Raw genomic sequence first — 22,987 nt, 5'->3', positions numbered from 1 at the left:
GTTGTTCAGTGACAATGTTCGGGACAGTTTTCGGCTGGTGAATTTGTATGTAGGTTCGTATAACGATACGCAATTAATAACATATAGTTGATACAACATTAAGTATGATTGTAAATTCAAGCATCCTTGACATAACAGGCTTAGGTCCTTATTTACAAAAATAGATGAACCTCGACAGCCTGCTGCCCTATGACCGCACGAGGCTTTCCAGCCGACCGCTCAGACGTGGATATTTGCAAATATGTGATGCATAAAATTCATCATTTGAAAGAAAAAGGAAAGGCCAATTTATAATTAACCATTCGATATAGGCTACGTCAAAAGACATGCATTTATTTTCTTTGATAAGTGCAGTGATTTAGAATTTACTTTCGGGGTATTTACCGAACGTAGCGTTGAGTCTTTAGCACTATTTCATCGCATTATGGTGATCTGAACAACATTACAAAGAAGAGCATTTTACGTTCCGGTTGCGATAAAATAAATTCTACGGTCTCTTCACAAGGTCCAAGTTCCAGTCATATTTATTTATTTCCTTTTAACTACCGATGTTGTTTTCTGGATCATAACTGCATCAAAACACGTTGCGACATGGTTTACAGCAAGAAATGTCCCTTCCTGTTTCTGTTATGTTATGCATAATTTATACAGGTCCACACGTTCTATTCCTCAGTTTCATTTTTTACATTCTTTCTCCCAGGACCTGACAGTACCGCAATTACCCTACTTATGGACCACAGTGTGGACGACAATAATTTTCGTCAAGCGGCCATTTAATCACGTTGTATACTAAGCTATATTAATAAACCATTTAATTCTAACATCTATTATGCTACATTAACAATATAAAAACGTAATTATATATTCTGTGTACATTTCAGATAAATTTATCTAGTGACAATACAGGCCTGTGATTTGGAAGTTCAACTATCATCACTGGTGGATCAGAAGTATGATAAAGTATGTTCGGAAAGTTGCAGAAGTTTTGACCTTTACTAGAAGGAGTGATGATCATGAAGTGCTTTATGAATCTCTGAGTTACGTGAAATGGCTGCTTCACTAAACCAAATGACTCCGCTCCATGAGTTTAATTCTAGTCGGTTATATTTAATACTTATGGCCATGAAAATTAAATTCAAATTATTTCGTGGTTTCATCTGTTTTCTCTTTCTTCCCAGCCTTTGTGTATTTCATACCTTCAACTCCTTCGGAAGCCCCAATTAATGGTACCTGCACCTTGTCGTGGAGGTGGGGCTTGAGTACCTCAGTGACCCCAAGAGCTACTGGTAGGGCCTTCCTAGCCAGATTGGTCGAGGGAAAGAGGTCAGACTAAGACAGGTACCCTGGTCCTCCAGGTTGGGGGTTGGTCGCAAGGCTAACAACCTTGCACCGTTAAAAGAAATATGTTTCGAAACCTAAACCTCGGACAGACGGACCTAACAGAGGACCGAATAGGAGAGGAGAATTGAGGAGGGCATGGACCGAATACGGACCGGAGAGCCATACAAGAAGAACTCCTTCGGAAGTACTACTAAAAGTAGCCCAATTTGTCAACAGTCTAAAACTAGGAAATTGAGCTGCCACCTAGTGCAATTAATTAGAACGTGGGCAGTCATGCATAACAAAAACCAACCATAAATTTTATCCCGTTATGCGCAGATACACAACTTTAAGAGCGCTGAATCTACGCCGTCATTACCAATATTCTGACAGACGTTTTAACATGGACCTAGCTGAGAACGCGAACAGTCAACACGTGTAGCTGCAATATTAAACAACGAACAATGTCCAGCATAAATGGTAAGTAGAGACTTACTCTTATACTACCGGTAGTTGTAGTTTCAGATTCTTCTGAAGAACAATAATTTTTGATAAACATACTAAACCAGGGTTCCGTAAAATTTTTAAACCCGCGGGACACATTAATTTTTCAAAGACGCATCACGGCACACCACTAAATTTCACCTCACGACAAGGAAATACGAAACTATATATGGCCATAGACATGGATCTACCTTTAAATCTTTACTCTATAAGAATTCAGGCATATGAAAACAAAATATCACATATTGAACAAAATTATCGATGATGAACAAGTGTACGTGTGTGTTATGAAATATATATAAGATTTGAGGTTTTCACAGCGGTGAGTATGAACATTTCTGTCTTGTGGGTTGTTGCGCTGTGTAGTCTGGTAGATTCATCGTCCTGATGTCGGAGGCAGTATGGCCTCAGAAACGTTGGTAAATATCGACCAGACTACACAGCGCAACAACCCAGAAGACAGAAATCTTCATACTAAAAATCGCCCTGACGACGGAGGCAGTATGACCTCTGAAACGTTGGTTAACATCGACCAGACTACACAGCGCAACAACCCAGAAGAAATCTTTTTAAAATAAAATTACGAAAGTTAAGGTATTGATTTTTTGTAACTATAAGTGTGGGAATATGCAATTTCTTATAAAAATTTGCGGCACTCCTGAAACCTTGTGATGGTACATTGGTGCGCCGCGGCCCACCGGTTCAGCAACACTGCACTAAACCAAATACAAATGCTCTTATTAGTGACGCTAACATTTCCATCGATGGCCATTTATATGGAAGGCGCGAACAGAAGTAGAACCGTTAGTTAAACTTGATTAAACCGCAAAAGAGTTGTCATTTCAAATTTATCTGTCTTTTCAGGTTGAAAACACGGCTAGAAACTAGACTAATCGTTTTACTTGTGGGGGAAAAAATTAACACTAAAATGCAGGATATCAGATCTCGTGCATTGTTGGCTGGCATCAACCTTGTGTACATAATGAAGCAATTAAGCGGCTGGAAAAACCTGTTTCCACAATGTCATATCTTACTGCACAACGAATGGTTCGACTACTACTTATCTCAGTAAGGCAGCCAACCATCAACTGCATGTTCCTCGGATTTAATCCTGACACTTCTGTTTTGAAAAACTGTTATCCTGGGTTTTTTAAGCCTCTAAATTATAGTATAATATTTCAAAAGCCGGACTCAGCTCTCGTCATCATGTAAAATGCTGCCTCCATCACAAGACCGGTCAGTATCTACCAGGCCGCACGATGACAGCCATCTTAATAAACTAGCTTCAAATGCACAAATACAGCACCACAAATACCTGTGATCATTTATTACTTTTCAGTCAGTATAGTGACTGACTACGGACTGGACGACCGGGGTTCGTTCCCCGACAGGGGTAGAGGATTTTTCCTCTTGCCTCAGCATCCAGACTGGCTCTGGGGCCACCCAAGTCCCTATCTAATGGTTACTGGGGTCCTGTCCAGGGGTAAAGTGCTACCAGGACGTGACGCTGACCACTCACTCCCACCTAGTGCCGAGGTTAAGAATGAGTAGCAGCCATACCTCTCTCCCCCTCTACATGGCGTAAAGCGTGATAACTTTTTACTTCTCTTAAATTTATTGACTAACTCCCTTCATCCCGGTCTCTACTAAACGATGTGGAAGTTATGAAGTAGTTCAAACATTTTCTGTTGTATGGAATCAGAAGTCGGGTTTCTGTCATGACAAAATCTCCTTTAAGTGGGAGGATTAAAACAAGTCGTGCTTCGTACTTTACGTGGCATCTAAATTATTACTATCGCTTGTAAAATTGCTATTCGTGATGCTTAGTCACATGCCTGGTGTCTGGAGGACACATTATCACACAACAGCAATTAAATAATTTATTTGACAAGTTTATCCGATTATTTTTTTTAGGACAACGAAATAAATCTCGAAGTTTAATATGCGACTGCAGAGTAATTTTACAAACCTCAATCCCGGCTGCTCGCTTGTCAAATATATAATCATAAAACGGATTTGTTATGGATTGGAAACGTTTTTTAAATCGTGGAACGATCAGAAATTTAAATACATTTACAATACATAAAAATAAGTTCTGTTAGGAATCACATCGCCTACTTTCATTTAAAAGATGACCAAATATTATAAAATGATACTTATAAAAACTGGATTCATTTCTGTACAAAATTTCTAAAAGCATACTTTCCCAAAACACGGAAGCTGTCAAACATTGCTCTTTCAGAACACTATAATCTCGTGTTTATTACTTGTAATATACAAAGGATGTTTGATACCAAATTTCCACATTTAATTGTCCAATGAAAGGACACCATTTACAATTTTGTTCCTCGTTGAAATTTTTTTATCACAGTACCACTTTCTCTAAGTTTAAAAGTTTACACTGAGAAGCAATTGCTTGTTAAGTTAGCTGTATGGGAGCATCGTTACTTTGTTATTACTATATACAAGCAAAATCAAAATTAATACTAAAAAATAATTTATCCTCTGTTTTGTCTGTAATATGATTAGATTTGAAACAATATATGTGCATCTGTGATAAATTAACCATGACAAAACGATAAGAAAGAAGACTGTCTTCCGGGTTGTTGCGCCGTGAAGCCTGGTAGAAGTTTACCGACGTTTCAGGAGTGCTTACTGCCATCACTATCACCCTGATGATGGAGGCAACAAACACATCTGAAATGTAGGTAAACTTCTACCAGACTACACGGAGTAACAACCCAGAAGACAACCATCTTCATACTAGTAGCCTTGAGAACCTCAAATCTCACATGTACTACAGTGTTTATAACTAATCTTTTAGACTCTGTCCGTCGTCGGTGATTGTTTAAATTGCCATGTTTCCGAAATCGACTTTAATTCCTTTATTATGTAACAAAAAATGCAAAATCCTGTGTTTGGAGACCCCTTGGTAGGCATATTTTTAAACTAGCTAGTTCTTCCAACTTTCCTTCTTGCCTGCCAACCGACGTCCGATAATTAGCAATTAGCAATTATGAAAAACTGGAACGATGGACGAAGTCCAAAAGAGTAGTCATAAACAGGATTAAATCACTTCCATTTATGTTCTTGCCTCAACGGAATAGCTACTGAAACGACTCCTCACCCCTCCTCGCATGAAACTACTCAAGAACAGATTAACGGATTTAAATACAATTTTATATTCGGGAGTGTTTGCAAGATCTGTCGATATATGCAAATTTTGGTTAAAGATCAGACAACAATAACGAACAATTTATATAATTATCTACATACGTCTTCCTGTGTGGGAAACTACCCTTCGATTCACAAAGGTCAACTAGTGACGAACGTGCGAAATTTTCATGCTGTACTATCGAAATTTTTACCCGGAACCTCCAAAATACGAAACAGGAATGTTAACCACTCGGCCACGACGTCCGGCAATTCTCTTATTTTGTGTATACCACGTGTTCTAAAAGAACTAATTGGGCTGTATCTGGTTTCAAGTTTAAGTGCTGGATATCCCTGCACTAACGATTCAAGAACCGATATGATTATTAAAAGCGGAGGGGGTTTCTTCTTAGACAAAGCAAAGGTGGGGATGATGGCCTACTATACTTTGTCGCTTCGTTTATAACACCGAGTGGCAACAGGCTTTCTCATGTCCAACTCTGACCCAGTAAGAACATACAACTAACTCGTACAATAAGAAGGCATTTCCGTTACAGTGTTTCATCGCAGCCCGTGTCATCTGGAACCGAAATAACTCCGCTGGTACTCAAGTCTGCGTTCAACGTTTACATCTCCAAAAGACCCGCAAGACGATGATAACTACAGTGCGTTATCACAAATCGGCAATTAAGATCTCGTTTATTTTTTATTCCGGGCTTGGCAACAATGATTAACAGTACTTCTGTTGTCAAAGATAAACGACTAATGATGATCTGTGTGTGATGAATAGTTAGTTCGTCGTGAGCATCAATCAAAAGTGAAGTTAAAATTTACTTCAGAATTAATTTACAATAGAAGAAATGTTTTATAATATAAGCTGATAATACAAACGATGTGGCTGTATAGTAAGCTAAGAAGTGCGACATTTATTTTGGCGCTTACAGCGTCAATCATGCCGTATTATAGCGTTTCTTTGTTTACAAATTCACAAAAAATGTATATAGAAAACAGTGTTGGTCATTTAAAGTACGGAGTTCGATCAACAAGAACGTCAGGAGTTTCTGAAGGACGAGTTTTTAATTTTGGTAGTATTTCAAGTCTGGGTAGTTATTTTGTTAAATTTTATAGTTATTTCGAGTCTGGTATGAGCCTCTTATGGGGTTCTGATGGGCATATAGATGACAAATGGGATGATAGGTCGAAGAAGGTATATTATAAAAATTACCAACTACTGAGAGTGATACCACGGACAGACATGCAGGTGGATGACGTATTGGCCTTAAGAGAAGAGATAGAAGGACTGATGTACTGGACAGAGCCGGCGAGGAACCACTCTGCAGACATTCTGATTCCCCCTGATTCAGTGACCGACGTCAAACAGTTCCTGCAGATACGAGGGGTTGAGTTCGTCGTGCTTCTCAAGGACGTGCAGGTAAGTAGAAAATAGGCCATGAATCTAGTTAGGCGCACTGAGAAACTTTCCATGCGAGATAAACGCATCGTATTAGGGACAGCAGAGTTGATTCCATTTCACAAAACATAATTTATCTTAATGCTTACATTGTATGATACATTTCCGCTCTATAATTTGATCCAAATTCACGGTCATGTGGGCAGCATTCTAAAAGATGACTGTCTATTGGTCTGTTGCGCCGTGAAGTCTATTGGCTACATACCAATATTTTCGAGAAAGACACTGCCTCCATCTTCAGGGCTCATATTCCTAACACTTTAGCTCTAAAGAATGAGCAGGATATTTCTCCGATTGGTTGGTATTGGCTTTGTGTGCTTAATAACCTTAAACGTAACTATTCTTTTAATAAAACAAGTTTTAACCCAGTAATAGGTCCAGAAATTTATTTGACACTTTAAATACCCCAATTTTATTGAGGAAACTTTCGGAACTGCCGGAACAAATTATTGCGTGAGGTAAGAAAAAAATAGCTACATTGCTCTACTTTCAACTTAACTACCATCATCCTAAACTGAAGTTGTCTTCTACACTTCTTCTTGAGGCTAAAGTTTTATTCAGACCTACGCCTCTCTCAGAACTGCCCGCGGTTATACATTAAGGCCTACAGACCTGTCAAACTCGAAACGCCCTTAATTTCGGTATAAGATGAAGGTGAGTAGTCGGTTTAACAATCCAGCCGCCTTACAGTCGATATCGGAATCAAAGCCAGTGTCCCACGTAGTAAGTTTTCGAGATGTTATGTTTTAATTTTTAGATAACAGACGATGGACATCCCATCAAAGTTTCATAACGAGGAAATATTTCACCCAGTAGTCGTTGGGGTTAGGGGGCTATTCGTCCCATCTGACGCAATGACTAAATCCATTAAACAGAGTCCTTCAAAATCTATTAGTCGCTCTTTCTTTCGCGGAACCAAAAGTTTCATTTCATGTTCAAAAGACCCCGTTTATATATTTTTATCCCTAAGCTGAAGGACTACCTCTTGTCGGCTGTCTGATTATTTAATAAATACACAGCTACCCTCCTTACCTAGAGGCCGCCTGCTACACAAGAAGCCGCCAAGATGTGATGTCAACGTACGCACTTAATACAGCATTCTTCCCGATCGTGTAACCTCACCTTTTCCCTTGAGATATCTCGACTCACAATCACAGATCAATCATTTGGACTCTTGAATAGAAATAACATCACCCGTTGTAGGGCAGCAGAGTAAAACCAGGGGGGAAAATGTCTCAAACTGGACCGGAGTGCACAATATGCCTGTCCAAGTGGTTCTGACAGACAGACTGTGTTTACGACCAGGGCTGTATAGTGTTTTAGTGATAGGAACGACAACTTCAGAATGTTTCATAATTTTACTACTACTCTTAGACCAGAAATTACACGTTGTAGGTCTGTTACATGTAACAGACACTTTAACATACTCTGTAAATTATATATTTTACCATGTACATGGGTAAAAAATAGAAATAAGTGGAGACTTTGTTGCTGCGTTAAGGCTTGTAATACAGCGTTCACCAATACCTGATGCAACGTCTAGAACATTTTCCCCACTCACTGCTCACTACAAATACAAGTGAATCACTTTAAAAAAAATTTGCACAAAAGTTTCAACAATGTTATGAAATATTTGAATGTAGCTTATCGAAGCCCGACTAAAATTTACATGCTATTTGTTCCAAGCGCATTAAATGAACGCATAATAATTAGATCTTGTGTTCGAAGAGTGTGTTAGGGGCATACTAAAGGACGTGGAGCAAATTTCTTCACAGCCGTAATAGTCCAGTACAGCAACTAATTTAAATGAATCTCAATCTTCTTATTCTTAAATGATTCATAGAAAATTCTCCCATAAATAATTACGAGAACCTGTAACTTGCTACATTTATCTACACCATTAACATTTATACTGTAGAAACAAGTTAGAGAATGTTATTTAATGAAGGAAGCTGTCATAACAGAATTAGCCGGCAGGCCTTAGGTTACACACGCTTAATTACTACTTGTGGCCACAACACATAAAATAAACAATTTCCTCATGATGAGTAATGTTGTCACACCACGTAGGCCTACCAACTGAACAGCTTCACATAACGTTTATGACAATATTTTGGGTGCGAATATATGACACCAAACGTCTCCCTGCAATGGTCAGCACTCCTGTCCCGCATTTTTAAGTTCCCAGTCTTAAATCTCGGCTCGAAGACCGGTTATCCTGGTTTTCCTCAGTCCCTCCAGGAAACCTCTCTAACCTCTTAAATCAGATCACTAACGCTGCCTTCCGTATCATTTCCTGTTAATTATCCGCAAATCATCCTATCATTCGAAGTTATACAATTTGGCTTGTTGACAAAATCGTTAAATAAACAACAAACATTCAATAATTATATAAAAAATAAGTTGGACATTTTCCATAGTCTGAGACTTAATTTATATTACACATCTTTGGTGTTGGCAGTATCATTGTGCTTAACGTTATATTTTAAACTTAAAGAGATTTATTCAATTCAATTCAATTAATTTATTTACGTGTTTGCCAACAGCAAGAAGCCAATAACAGGCAAACACAGATAATACATACAATAATAATGAAATAATAATGGATAATAGTAAACAATCATAATAAAACCCGCCGAGAATGAAAGACTACTAAAGTGATCAAGAATTCTCTGCTTAGGCAGTTCGTAATCCTGTTATTAAACACGTTCTTTGACAGCCGCAAAATTCATTAACTACAGGCCATTCACACAAAGTCGCAAAGTAAATAAACAAAATAGAAGCAGCGATACTTCGAAAACAAAACTAACATGTTTGAAGTTGCTAGGTTCATACCTAGCTTTCTTTTTTCCCAAGTAATAGTAAAATAAATAAACCAGTGCTGTGATACGATGCTACTATACTAACAAGAGTTTTCTTGAAAAAAATAAACCACAGACCACAATTTCAGAAATTATAGTATACACCATTATCAAGTCTATGAACTATGAAAATTATTTTACTTCGTATGGGCCAGGTTCTGCACTGACTCCTTATTGCTCCACAATTATTATTTGACTTAACAATGAGTGGATTGCTATTAAATGTTGCAGGGAAATTTTGTCTCTCGCTCAAGGGAACAAAACAGCAATTGATTCCAGAAAAATGTTTTTAACTATGTAAGATTTGAGAAGACAGAAATCTTCATGTTTTTAACTAACCTGAACGAAGTAACAGCTTCTTGTAAAAAAAATTATATGACAATAATCTTAATATATTTTACCGAACATTGTGAGAATAGTTAAATCGAAGGACAAGACAAGCGACATGCAACAGGCGTAGGGGACATGATAAATGTTGGTTGGGAAACCTCACGTGAAGAGGTCACGTGAGATAATTATGCATAATCTGGAAGATAATATTAAAACGGTTCTGACAAATAAGGTAAGAAGATGAATACTGAATGCAACATGCTCAGAATGGGGTCCAAATTTGGGCTTTTACGAACTTGGTAATGGGGAACCTTCGTGTTCGATATTAGAAGTGAGTTACTTCAAAGTTGAATCAGAATAAACTATTTTAAATGAGACCCTTTATCAGGGATGTGATGATGATATTGTAAACACGATTATGCATCTTAAAAGCACAGCATTTCTTGGCTGGCTTGTCAGTTACCAAATTTCCATGAAGGTTCCTGCACCATCAATAATTTATAATTGTACATTTTCGTTGTGTGATAAAATATAAACTACTATTCTGAAGAAGGAGCCCATGCAAACGCACACGTGTAGCATAAGGCAAGTCATACGTAGAATATTCCTCTACCATGCGCCGTTGCGTTCTGGCGAACCTGGCAACAAGACATTTCTAACATCCTAGATAACAGGCGTGTGGTCACCCTGGGGCTGCCTGTTTCTGGGTCAAGGCTGCACAGACCGTTTAGACACGCCCATGCCTCGATCATAATGAGAAAATAATTTATAGCAGACCTAAGACGGAGGTATTAACAGGGGGCTTAAGAAATGAGGAGCTTCATAAATTCTACTCTTCCTCAGGTTTTATTATGACGATCAGATATTACACGATAAGACGTAAGCGTTTCTAGGACGCTTGGGAGAGATGAGAAATACGCGTACAATTTTGGCTGGAAAACCTAAAAGAAAGAGGTCATCTGGATGATCTAGGCACAGGTGGTAGAATATTAAATAGGATGGGTAGGTGTGGAGCGGATTCATTTAGCTCAGGATAGAAATCAGTAGCAGAATTTTGTGAACACGGTATTGAAATTTCGGTATCATAAAAAGTGGGAAATATCTTGGCTCTCCGGGCAACTGTTACCCCCCCCCCCCCCCCCCACCGTCTCATAGGTCTAGATTAGGAAAGTTTACACAATTTTAAGTATCCCTTACAAATCTGTAACTTTCAACTTCGTTGCGTTTTTTTTTACAGTAAAATATTACGTTTTACCTCAAATCAGTACAATTTGCACCCTAACTTACAAATTTTCTAATTTACAATATCATATTTCGTTCACTGTCTCTCTTAGCTTTCCATTTTTGCCGAGAAAAAAATTCGATCAAGGAGACAGGGAGTAAAAAAGAACTGGAGTTAATCACAAATTCTAGTGCACATTTTCATTATTTTTAGCTCCTCTACTTTTGACATTGTTAGGATGATAAAAATACAAACGGTGAGAGGAATTGGAAATAAGCAGACACAGGAAAATGATAAATGGTTACAAAACTAACCACTCCAGCTTTTACACTACCGATTTCGCTTTGGTGAAGTTCGCAAGCATTGAAAGAGATACAAGAATGCACTGAACTGCTTCGGAAGCTACAAATCTATTCCGCGGTCATTTTAATTGATGACAGCGAATTATTGTAAAGTGCTTTTAAAACCTTAAAAAGTACCTTCTAGAATACTTCTCTTTTTTGTCTTGTAACACCATAGAGATGATGTCTTTCTCCTCCTCACCACCGTCTACTTCTTGTTCTTATTTTTAATCTGCAGTCCAAGGACTTCAGTCAATGTCTTTTAAGATCTGTATCTACTTTATTGACGTCGGAGAAAAATTGTTGTTAATAATCTTCCTTATAGTATTATGCCTAACGTAACTTTAATCTCGTACAGCAAACGTATGTGCGATACATGCATCATCATCGTAATCGTTATTCACTCCAAACGGGTACAGATTTTAATACTAATTAAAATTTCGTGCTACCATGATGCATCCTCATTTGTTCCTTCAAATTTGACCTCAAAATTTCAACTACAGTGCCCATAAACTTCTTCATTTTACCAATCACTAATATTCTTGGGATAGTAAATCAAGGAAGCTGCGATGGAATGGGCACGCAGCTAGAATGAGATAAGAAATGCACGCAGAACCGATGAGAAAACTTCTCGGAAAACAGCCATATAGAAAACAGAAGCACGGGGGATATGGGTCGCGTGGATGTAGGCTGTCGAGATGGGAGGATTGACATTGGGCCGTGTTTAATGGCGACATGTGTATTAGCGGAGTCGATGCTTTGGTTTCTGCTCCAAAATGCCTTGGAGGGGTATTCGAATATTTTTACAAGTGGGCCACTTGGTCAATATACTCTGTGTCCGCAGAATGAGTTATTATATTAGGTGTTTAATATGCACGTGTATGCAGTTTCTATTTCTGAAACTGGAGTAATGAGATGACTAGATTTCTAGTGTCCTCTGTGTCTTTCTTTTCTTTTCCAGACACGAATCGCAATGAAACATAAGTGAAATAAAAATTGTGATGTTGGAGTATCAGGCGCGACGTTACGTACTTCACTTGTAGCATTTGTAATCCCTAAACGTCTTGATTGCTGCATTTTGTGAGACAAAGGATACAAAAAAGGACTTTAAGGACTTGTAGGTTAGAACGCTGGCCTTGTAATCCTGGGGTCTCGGGTTCGATTCCCGGCGGTGCCCGAATTTATAACTTGTGTTGGGCAAGGCCGTGGTCTAGGCAACACGGAGTTTTCCTCCGGGGGCTTCCCCGGTTTCTCCGTGGCATCCCAACAATTACTCCATTCACACACAGAAGAAGGCAATGGCAAACCACTTCTGGATCATCTGCCAAGAACGTATATGAACAGGTCCCAGTCCGAGAGAAGGATGGAAGGATCCTGTTCATATGGACCTGTCTTCAGACAGAACACTAAATAAATAAAAATAAAGGTTCGCAGGCCGCATCCGATGCGTGAGACGTACTCTGCAAGGCCCTGGCTTAAGCTTCTTATGTACGCGCCGAGCTGCAGTCGACTATTTGTGGCATTACAGTACAGATTCAAAAATTAGAGTTGCTTAATCATTTAAATAAAAGAACAAACATGTCACAATACCAATTTATGAAAAATATTCTTCATACGATAGAGACTTAAAGAAGACGAGTCCTTAGCGGGATGTTAACAGTACGCTCATACAGTCAACAAATTCTCCGAAAGTTCAGCATCCGTGTATCTTCCCTTAATGTGAGAGGCCATGTTTTGCGCCCACGCAAAACAAAGCGTGTGATTATAATTCCGTGTGCTTTAATCGCGAAGATATTAGACAGAAAACGGGAATACTAAATACTCTGAACTTCACGACGGTAAGCATTTTCGGGATGTAATCCGATCTTACGTCTTAATAAATGCCAATTTTGATTATCTTGCTTCCCACACATTTAAATTTTGTTACATTTCCGAACAATTTGTGAGTTAACTTTAGGCCTATACTTCGATTTTGTATTGCAGTCTGGTGACCAGACATGAACATACACTTAGATTTTTCCACGTGTATTACTACACCAACTTGTTTATTAGCAACTAACAGAGTTTCTGTGTTTTTCTCTACTAAAAGCCTGAACCTCTGATTACTCAACAAACTTTTGTGGTGAAAAGAGAGTTAATTCGCTAAACATCACTCTGCAAGAAAATACGATTCAACTTTAAACCTTCACTTAACTCAGTATTTCATTATGCCAGTGAATGGAAAGTGTTGTACGTTGATATAACTCGGTTTAAACTGTATACTTTTAATAAGAAAAATTTCGTGATGATTTTTTATACTTAATTCTCATTTTCGTAAGGCCACAAAATTACAGACAGAACTATAGGAAGTCGCGAAATGTGGACAATTCGATGAAAACGTTTACATTTACGAAAACAGGCAATACAAAATATGCTCGACACGCTAAAATGACAGTGATGAATCATTGTAATGCGATACGCCAAATACGTATCGCAACAAGATTTAAATACCTACCAGTATAATTAGTGATAGTACTCAGGTTCGGCCCATCGGACTCCCAAAATGTACAACGCCTACAGCGAGTGTTTGTAACACTTGCCGCGGAACTTCCGTTATAGAAAACAATTATTTTCTCTCTTTTTTCCGGTGAGAAACAGATCCAGTTTATTCAACCTTAGTCATCATGTCACACGCCCTAAGTAAGCCAAGGTTTCCTTCTCTTCTATAATCCACTGCTCCCATTAAAGCTTTACGTCATTACATAAGAATAAAAGCAGATAAATAGTATTTGTATTAAATTAGGGGCATTTAAAATTACAGAGTTTTGTTAACCTTTTTTCCAATCAGCTATAACTCGCTTTTCTATTGATTACCTGCTATGTTAGTAAGTAATTTCAGTGCCTGTAACACATACGTACAATAATTTCTCTTTCAGATCAAAACCTAGAATTATTTCCCACTCTACTCTCGGTACCAGTTAAATTATAGGACTGTCTGACCCAAGACCTTCAGACTAATTATCGCGTAAAAAATATCGGTTTCCATTATCTCTCTCTTATTACCGCAACAGATTCTGCTAATTTCAGCTGATTACGTAATTTAATAACGATGAAACTACAGTCTATGGTGCCGAAAAAATATGTGATCGTAAATGGTAACTAAATAAACATTTAAAGAATTGGTTGTGGTCATTTAAATGTACTGTCAAAACATTTGTGTGGATACACTAATGCAAATCGAAAAATATTTAACTCATTATCAAATTCGCTTATTTTGTTAGCCTTTGTCAAAAGCGAGGGGCTTATAACAGGGAAATAAATATACACATTAGTAATATAAACACTCTAAAACCAAAACAATAAAATTAAATTAAACTAAAAAATGAAACTAGGAATTTTCCAGAAGAGAAACTGTCCTCAGAACATATCAAAAAATCTGCAATGTCGCTTTCAGCACCGGCACACCTAGCTGAAGGACCAGTGTACATGATGGAATAGTAATTTAGTTTTCCAATACAAACATCAATAAGAAATAAACGATCGAGATGGTGGTGTCTGGAATAAAGCGCTCTAAACCTCAAATAATTTAAAATCATATCATAATTACGTAAAATACAAAACTGGGATAAATGATAATGACACAGAATTGCACAAATTATAGCTACATTAATAAGCGAACTCCCAACCAAGCCGCACTTCTCCCTTTCATGCTTTGCAGATTCACACTTCACCTGACCCCTCAGCAGTCAGCAATCTCATTTAATAGGTCGTAGTCCCTGTGACTAACTGCCTTCATTGCCCATGTAGCAGCACACCTTGGATTCAGACACCGCGACACCAATTCATTTTAGCTCCTTCGTCACTTCTGGTCAACCGGCAAGGTACATTTTCAAAGAATATTTGAAAACCTAATCCGAAGCTTAAGTTTGCTGTCTTCTGGGTTATTGCGCCGTGTAGCCCGGTAGATTTCCACCAATGATGAATCGCCCTGATGACGGAGGCAGTATGACCTCTGAAACGTTGGTTAACATCCACCAGACTACACAGCGCAACAACCCAGAAGACAGAAATATTCATACTCTGATGACGGAGGCAGTATGACCTCTGAAACGTTGGTTAACATCCACCAGACTACACAGCGCAACAACCCAGAAGACAGAAATCTTCATACTCTGATGACGGAGGCAGTATGACCTCTGAAACGTTGGTAAACATCGACCAGACTACACAGCGCAACAACCCAGAAGACAGAAATCTTCATACTTTAGAATCGCCCTGATGACGGAGGCAGTATGACCTCTGAAACGTTGGCAAACATCGACCAGACTACACAGCGCAACAACCCAGAAGACAGAAATCTTCATACTCTGATGACGGAGGCAGTATGACCTCTGAAACGTTGGTAAACATCGACCAGACTACACAGCGCAACAACCCAGGAGACAGAAATCTTCATACTCATCGCCCTGATGATGGAGGCAGTATGACCTCTGAAACGTTGGTAAACATCGAGCAGACTACACAGCGCAACAACCCAGAAGACAGAAATCTTCATACCCTGATGACGGAGGCAGTATGACCTCTGAAACGTTGGTAAACATCGACCAGACTACACAGCGCAACAACCCGGAAGACAGAAATCTTCATACCCTGATGACGGAGGCAGTATGACCTCTGAAACGTTGGTAAACATCGACCAGACTACACAGCGCAACAACCCGGAAGACAGAAATCTTCATATTCACCGCTGTGAAAACCTTAAATCATATATAAGAATTACGCTTCTCACAAGCCCTTGTTTATCTTAATGTCACATTCCTGACTGGTGTTTCATATTGTACCGTCATATTCCAGTTTAGACAAAACGTAATATCTTCCAAATATTCATCGTCAGGATTCTTGTTAATTTTTGTGAGTCACTTTCACACACAGTTCACATTTCAAGATACTGCACTGACTACACCGTTCCATCTCAAAAGGCGCCAAAGCCGGAAGTAGCCATTAAAGTGTCATGATATTTAGCCTATCGCAAATGCTAAGTTCCTTTACTTGCTAAGTGTGCACTTTTTATTTTCGCTTTTCGAAACACTACAATCTAAGTAGATTACGACAGACATATAAGAGGCATTTTCCAAGTGCACATTCCTGGCTTAAAGAGAACACTAGCTGCAGGCCCGAAACCACATAATGACAAATGGATTTTTTTTTGTTCACAACATATTGCATCATACGAGCACATTTTCTTTTTCCATAGAAAAAAAAATAAATCCAAGTTATTATTTGCATAAAATTATCCCTCTGGCTAAGCATTGTAAAACCCGTCTCAATCAGGTCATGAACATAGAATGTAGCCGAAGTCACATTTTCTGCTCCACTCAAATAATGCACCAACGCCATCTTTAATTCTCCTGTTACAAAAATTAGAAACAATAAAAATGTGAATGTGACGAACATGATCTACTATAACAACTAGGCGCTTTTACTGCAGCGTCTGAAAGCAGAACGAGAGTTAGCTGGATGTGGTATCTGTGTCATATGACAAATCTAACAGAAACGGTGCAGAACGTCTGAGACACCCTATAGTTATATTCAATAGCATGTACGGAAGCTCATAATGGATTCTTATAAAATTACTGAACTGTAATTCAAACTCTGGCATATTTCACATGCAACGTTACATGAAAATGTTGTGTTTAATAAAAGTCACTTAACTTACTGCAGGCGAGATACGTGTACTGTGCGTGGACTCAGAAAAATAACAGCTCGAAGCTGAAAATAAACACAGGGCCTTCAAGTCTGCAATTCTGTGCGGCCTCTACTTAAGTATTATTAGTTTCGTAAGACACTTTAGTTTAAAAAAGTGTTATTATCAGTTTTGTGTTGCGGTGGAAGTAATTATAGTGGTAAGAAATGGTAACATTCTTTTAGAGAAATATAAAGAAGTTAACATTATATTTAAAATCACCCTGAAACTAATTCAAACTATGAATTAGGTTTTGAATTATATGGCATGGTACTTACTATCACGGGAAAAATATAAATGTTCTTACGTGCACGAATATCAAATCCGAAAGTTCAGACACTTTCATTTTATCTTCTCAACCAGATTGTTAAAACAATGTACGAAATATTTTTATACAAGGAAACATTCATTTTGTTACAATCATATTATTTTGAAATCCATATTTTCTACAGTTTAACTTCTAATTCACAGCGTAATTCAGCGAACACATTTATCTAGCAACGGAATATTTACACCTTTGAAGAATTAAACTATTATGAACACACACACGGCCAGAAATTCCTCTCAGCAGACAACTAGATCGACGTCGTTCAAAGCATGCAGACAATGAAAACTATTGCTGTAATACGTAACACATACAATACTTGAGAGATGCAAGACAAACTAGAGGAAGTTACCAAATCGAAACATAATGTTACGTCAACATATAGTTACAAAGTGTTGAATGCATGTTCCAGAAGGCAATTGCCTCCCAGAACCCGAGCATGTCACGACAGCAACGCGTCGAATTGAGGACTAACAAGGGACATGATATGACCTTCCAGAGATATCACAGATACTCCGGTACGTGCAGTTGCACATTATTACTGCTTTCACTCCAACAACAAAAAGTTATGAGCGCAAAGTGTTATGTTCCCGATTCTGTACTGCTTGCAGACATGCTGCGATACATGAACTATCTAAGTCTGAAATACCCAGAACTCGTGGAGTTGCTGATCATAGGGAAGTCCAGCAAGGGACAGCCTCTCAAAGTCATCAAGATATCAACTGGACAGCGAACCAAGGACGGCAACATCAAGCCAGCAGTTTGGATAGACGGAGGTTAGTTTAACAGATCGCCATTTCATAGCACAAATAATATATGTTGTTGCCTAATACAGTCAAAAGATAATAAGTTTGGATTACATAAAAATGCAAGTGTTCGATTGATTTACTGATTAAATGGTTTATGGTTTTAAAGTCAACTTAACTGGGTTATTAATATACAACTGTTAACAAAAATATTCGCACAATATACAGCCAATTCCCAGTCAGAAAAAGAATCAAGTTTCACAACCATACAAAACAGTTCATAACATGGTTATTTTCGTATGCCTATACCGGGTGACACTAAATATTTGTTTTAAAAAATAAACGGCCCTGTAGGTTTCAATGAAACTCAGAATTAGTCGTGTAAAATACACCTCAGTATGAAAATGGCTGCCTTCTGGATTTTTCCTCTCATCACCGACCTGATGATGGAGGCAGAAAGCACTTCTGTAACGTCGGTAACTTCTACCAGACTACACGACTTAATATCCCAGAAAACATTTCCAATGTCTTTTCGGCTTCAAAGGCTTAAAAGAGTTTCTTTCTGTTTCAGGAATGCACGCCAGGGAATGGATTTCACCGGCTGTGGTCATGTACACGTTGAAACAGTTAGTTGAGAACTTCAAAGTGAATCGTAAAGTAGTTGAAGGTGCTGATTGGTACATACTCCCAGTATCCAATCCGGACGGCTATGAATACTCTCACACCACAGATCGCTTCTGGAGGAAGACACGGTCAAACCACGAGTCCCAAGACGAGGAAACCTCCAGGACATTGACGAATTTCTTCTGGGGGGAGTCGTGTCGTGGCGTAGACATGAATAGGAACTGGAATTTCCACTGGGGCGAAGTTGGCGCATCGGATGATCCCTGTCACGAAACGTACGCCGGTCCTAGACCCTTCTCGGAGCCGGAGACAAGGGCCATATCAGACTTCATAATGGACAGGAAAGACCGAATAAAACTGTACCTTACAATGCACGCATACTCCCAGATGTGGCTCGTACCTTGGGGCTACACAAGCAAAAAGACAGGGGACTACGACGACCTCATGAACATGGGGAGAAAAGCGGTGGACGCCTTGAACAGGGTCAGTGGAACTCAGTATCAGCTCGGCCCATCGCCTTCACTGCTATACCCTACTTCAGGTAAGGATTGCAGGGCTCCAGGGTGCAAGATAGTAAGTACAGAATTTCGAAGGGTCTATCACATTCCTCCAAAGATATTGAAAGTGGCGGGAGTCCCTTCAAATTTAAGACACTTGCAATGTCTCTGGAATTCCCTAAGAGAAAGCAGACTGTGTTTCAGATTACGAATTCGTTCAGAAAATTATAACCCAGTCGAAGCTCGCCGCCAGATTTTCTCAACTGATTAGCAGGCTAACGATACATTTAATCTGGTCGCTTCTGTATTTCAGTGTATGGAGTACCACTGCTTACTGTGTTAATAAACTTCACCATTTAGGGGCGGTGAGACCGTTTTGAGTCGCTAATGATTTGAAAAACGAAAAATAAGTTTTCTGTCTAACTTTCGCGGTGCCCAAATTTATAACTTCTGTTGGGCATTTGAGAAATGCCCAACAGAAGTTATAAATTTGGGCACCGCGAAAGTTAGACAGAAAACTTATTTTTCGTTTTTCAAATCATTAGCGACTCAAAACGGTCTCACCGCCCCTAAATGGTGAAGTTTATTAACACAGTAAGCTCTTTGTTGAGTCTGTTTGTTTAGTTTTCCAGATGGCGACATATGTTGGAACGTTCCTCCGCATCCGCTCAAAAATGTTGACTGCTTCCATTAGGCATATTTCTTCTCATTCATTCTGCACGCACGCACATTGGTCTGCGCTCTTAATCGACCATCCTGGCCCAGATACTGAATGTATACGAGAAATCGTCAGTTTAACAAGACACTCAGATATTCGTAACATTCCTAAGACAAGGTCTTCCTATGCGGCATTCATAAGAAACACGTTAATAATTAGTATCTCATAGACATCACGTGCTCCTTACTGCAGAAAGAACGCACTCAGCAGGTAACGTGTCTGACAAGCAATCAGGAGGAGGGGGCCTCGAATACCGACTGGGGACTGGCTATCCTCAGACTCATGTGGTTTTCCTCAGTACTTCCACGAAAATGCTGAGGACGTGACGACCGGATTCCTCTACATGCGTCATTACTCGCCGTTATAAACTACATACTGTTTAACTGTTACTGGTAGAAGTTCACCGACGTTTCTGAGATGCTTTCTGCGATTTGGGGCACGCTCTGCTCCACTGTAGACGTTTTCTAAATCATTAGAATAACTTTATGACTTTTTGGGTGTAAGTTTTTGACATCTACGGCTCGTGCCTTCATAGAAAAACACAGAAAAGAGCGGAATTTGAGCCCACGATCTCTGTGGTTTGAGAACCTTAGACGGGGCCGCCGCCGCCACCCAGACTGACGTGCGACGTAACTGTTAAAAGCATATAATACCGTTAACAACTGCCTAAATCACCCGTTGCGCTGCAAAGTAACTGACCGATTTGGTCAATACGTGGAATGGCAAAAAACGTTCAATTACACGTTTAAACTGGATACTTACTAGTCACTCGGGCGATTCTAAACAAGTAGTGCATTATACACAGGTAGCTATTAGAGATTGAAGAACGTTAAAATAAGAAATATACATTACTATGCATATATTACTGCAGGTTTGATGAACTGACACAATTTGTATCCTTTCACAGCCTTGGGGTTTTGAGTTTTATTTATTGTGTGTTCTAGACCAGTGGTATTCAACCTGGGGTAAGCGTACCCCCGAGGGTACGCGAAGACATCTTAGGGGGTACGTGAAATTTTAAAAAAAAAATATTATTTTATGATAAACACTGAATAATCAGTAATGTAATTTATTTAATTTATTTTAGATGTAGATTATATACTATGTATAACTTGAATTATACACCAACAACTTTGGGTGTAAAATTACACAATGAAGAGATTAATAATTTGTTATCTTCGTTTGGTATAGTCTTGGTGATTATATCAAGGCGCAAGGGGAGATTAAATCAAGCCGGAGTGTAGCATACAATGGGGAAAAATACAGATTCAAGCAAAATTTTTGTTAGAAAACGTCACTGGAAGAGATCTTTTAGCAGACTGACATAAATGAAAGGATAATACAGAAACAGAACTTGGAGTGAAAATGGCGGCTAGTTTCAGCCTGATGCGTCTTTTTAAATTCGGTAATAAACGTTCACATTCCACAACAGCAGGGAATATCCTGAAACAACTAAATAACTATAAACGTTTATATGACGTTTCTGCACCATGGCATTAGTTAACCAGTAATTGGAACAGTAGAGAAAAAAATGTTCTTGTACAAACCATCATCAGTGTGCTTATAAGCACAGTAAAACTTGCTTCCGAAAGCGTTCGAGACTTTTGCGTCGTAGAGATCGACAATCGATGTTGTCTCGACTACAATAGTCTCTATTCTCGATAACCGAGCAGACGGATTGTACTCGTTTCCTTGTATTATAAAAGTTACAGACGGGCAATGGTCAACGTTTGTGTCAAAAACAAATTATGCTTCTTTGTTTTCATGTAGGTGGAGCTGACGACTGGGCGAAAGGAGCAGCGGGTATCAAATACGCTTACACGGTGGAGCTCAGAGACGACGGAACTTATGGTTTCCTACTTCCTGCCTCGCAGATTGTCGCCACGGGGAAGGAGACGTTTGCAGCCATTAAAGCCATTGCCAGAGCAATCGTGTGCAAGAACTAAGTACGACTCTGTACAATTTGCAGCTTTAATGATGTGACCCAACACTTTAAAACGCGAAAAACAGAAAGTTTTAATTTTGTGGTTTAATGGTAGGCCTACACCATACACTGTAACACAGCAGAACCGATCTGATAAAATGCATCTTTAGCCAGTGGCTAACTAAACATTTCATCTGAGCGGTTTTGTTGCGTTCTAATGTGGAACCACTGAACCACCGTGTCCGCTGGGCTAACGCGATTAAGGCCGGGCGCAAACGGAGCCACTAGCCACAGCCACTTGTGGCCGCCACAAGCTGCGGACTGTATTTTGTATGGAGTTTTAATAGACACGGCGTTCGTAGTGGCTCGACCGGGCCACTCGCTGCGGTAGTGGCCGTCTCTCGCTGCTTGTGGCTGCCTCCGACCACTGTTTATCCCGCGCAAACGTCTGCATAAAGTGGCGACCACTAGTGGTCGTGTTTAGCCACTAGTGGCTGCGTTTGCGCCCGGCCTAACATGAACGCTCCGCCCCTTTTGACGATGCTGTTGTAGTATTTTTCTGAAGGGACTGAGGGAAACCACGAATATCCTGACAGGGCATCTGGCCTACGGGCCGGTAACTGCATGTTGCACGGGCGGGAGAGATGAGAAATACAGAAACAATTTCATCCGAAAAACCTTGAAGAGACCACTTGGGAGACCTAGGCATAGATACGAATATAATATTAAAATGGGTCTTAAATAGGATGTAAAGCTGCAAGTTGAAATGACCTCCCTCAGGATAGGAGCCCGTGGTGTGTTTTAGCAAACACGGTAAAAACCTTCGTTCCTTAAAAGCCGGGGTATTTTTTGGCTAGTTGAGCTGGGAAGACGCCGTCCCATAAACTCGCTTATAAACTGTTTGCTATGATAGTGAAATTCTGTAATAGGAACTTTATTACGAAGAGAACCACATGGATTCTGAAAATGCCTCTGATGTAATGACTGTGTTTACTATACATATCAAATCAACTACCACGTTTACATCCTAGTTCTTTAAGATCCATTTTACACTGTCACTCGCCGACAGCTGTGTCAATATAAATTTCAAAACGTGTATCACACACTACTAGACCTGTATTCAACAAACAACTACCGATTTCGTAATGAAAGAGGCCTAATTGAGGATATATGCACGTATAACATTTATGTAATCTTAATAAAAATATTGTTGCTCAAAATTCACTTGA

General features: G+C 39.2%; 1 protein-coding gene across 2 annotated transcripts; it reads left to right on the top strand.

Moving 5' to 3' along the window:
• The first annotated feature begins 1,476 nt into the window (after positions 1-1,476).
• Positions 1,477-22,978, top strand: LOC110834373 (carboxypeptidase B). 2 transcript variants are annotated; one of them, XM_022073465.2, is made up of 6 exons: positions 1,477-1,800; positions 5,535-6,409; positions 17,662-17,767; positions 17,861-18,025; positions 18,567-19,160; positions 21,605-22,978. In XM_022073465.2, exons 2-6 carry the CDS (start codon positions 5,870-5,872, stop codon positions 21,778-21,780), a joined length of 1,581 nt encoding a protein of 526 aa, XP_021929157.1. In that variant the 5' UTR covers positions 1,477-1,800; positions 5,535-5,869; the 3' UTR covers positions 21,781-22,978. The 2 variants fall into 2 exon arrangements, with proteins under 2 accessions (XP_021929157.1, XP_087214688.1); XM_087358562.1 differs by lacking the exon at positions 1,477-1,800 and having other exon boundaries at positions 5,493-6,409.
• Positions 22,979-22,987: the final 9 nt, after the last annotated feature.

Source organism: Zootermopsis nevadensis, unplaced genomic scaffold (assembly GCF_977971745.1).
Source record: "Zootermopsis nevadensis isolate Lab colony 2312 unplaced genomic scaffold, Znev_1.0 Znev_ptg000030l, whole genome shotgun sequence".
NCBI classification, from domain to species: domain Eukaryota; kingdom Metazoa; phylum Arthropoda; class Insecta; order Blattodea; family Termopsidae; genus Zootermopsis; species Zootermopsis nevadensis.
This window is presented reverse-complemented; position numbering and strand designations above follow the sequence as displayed.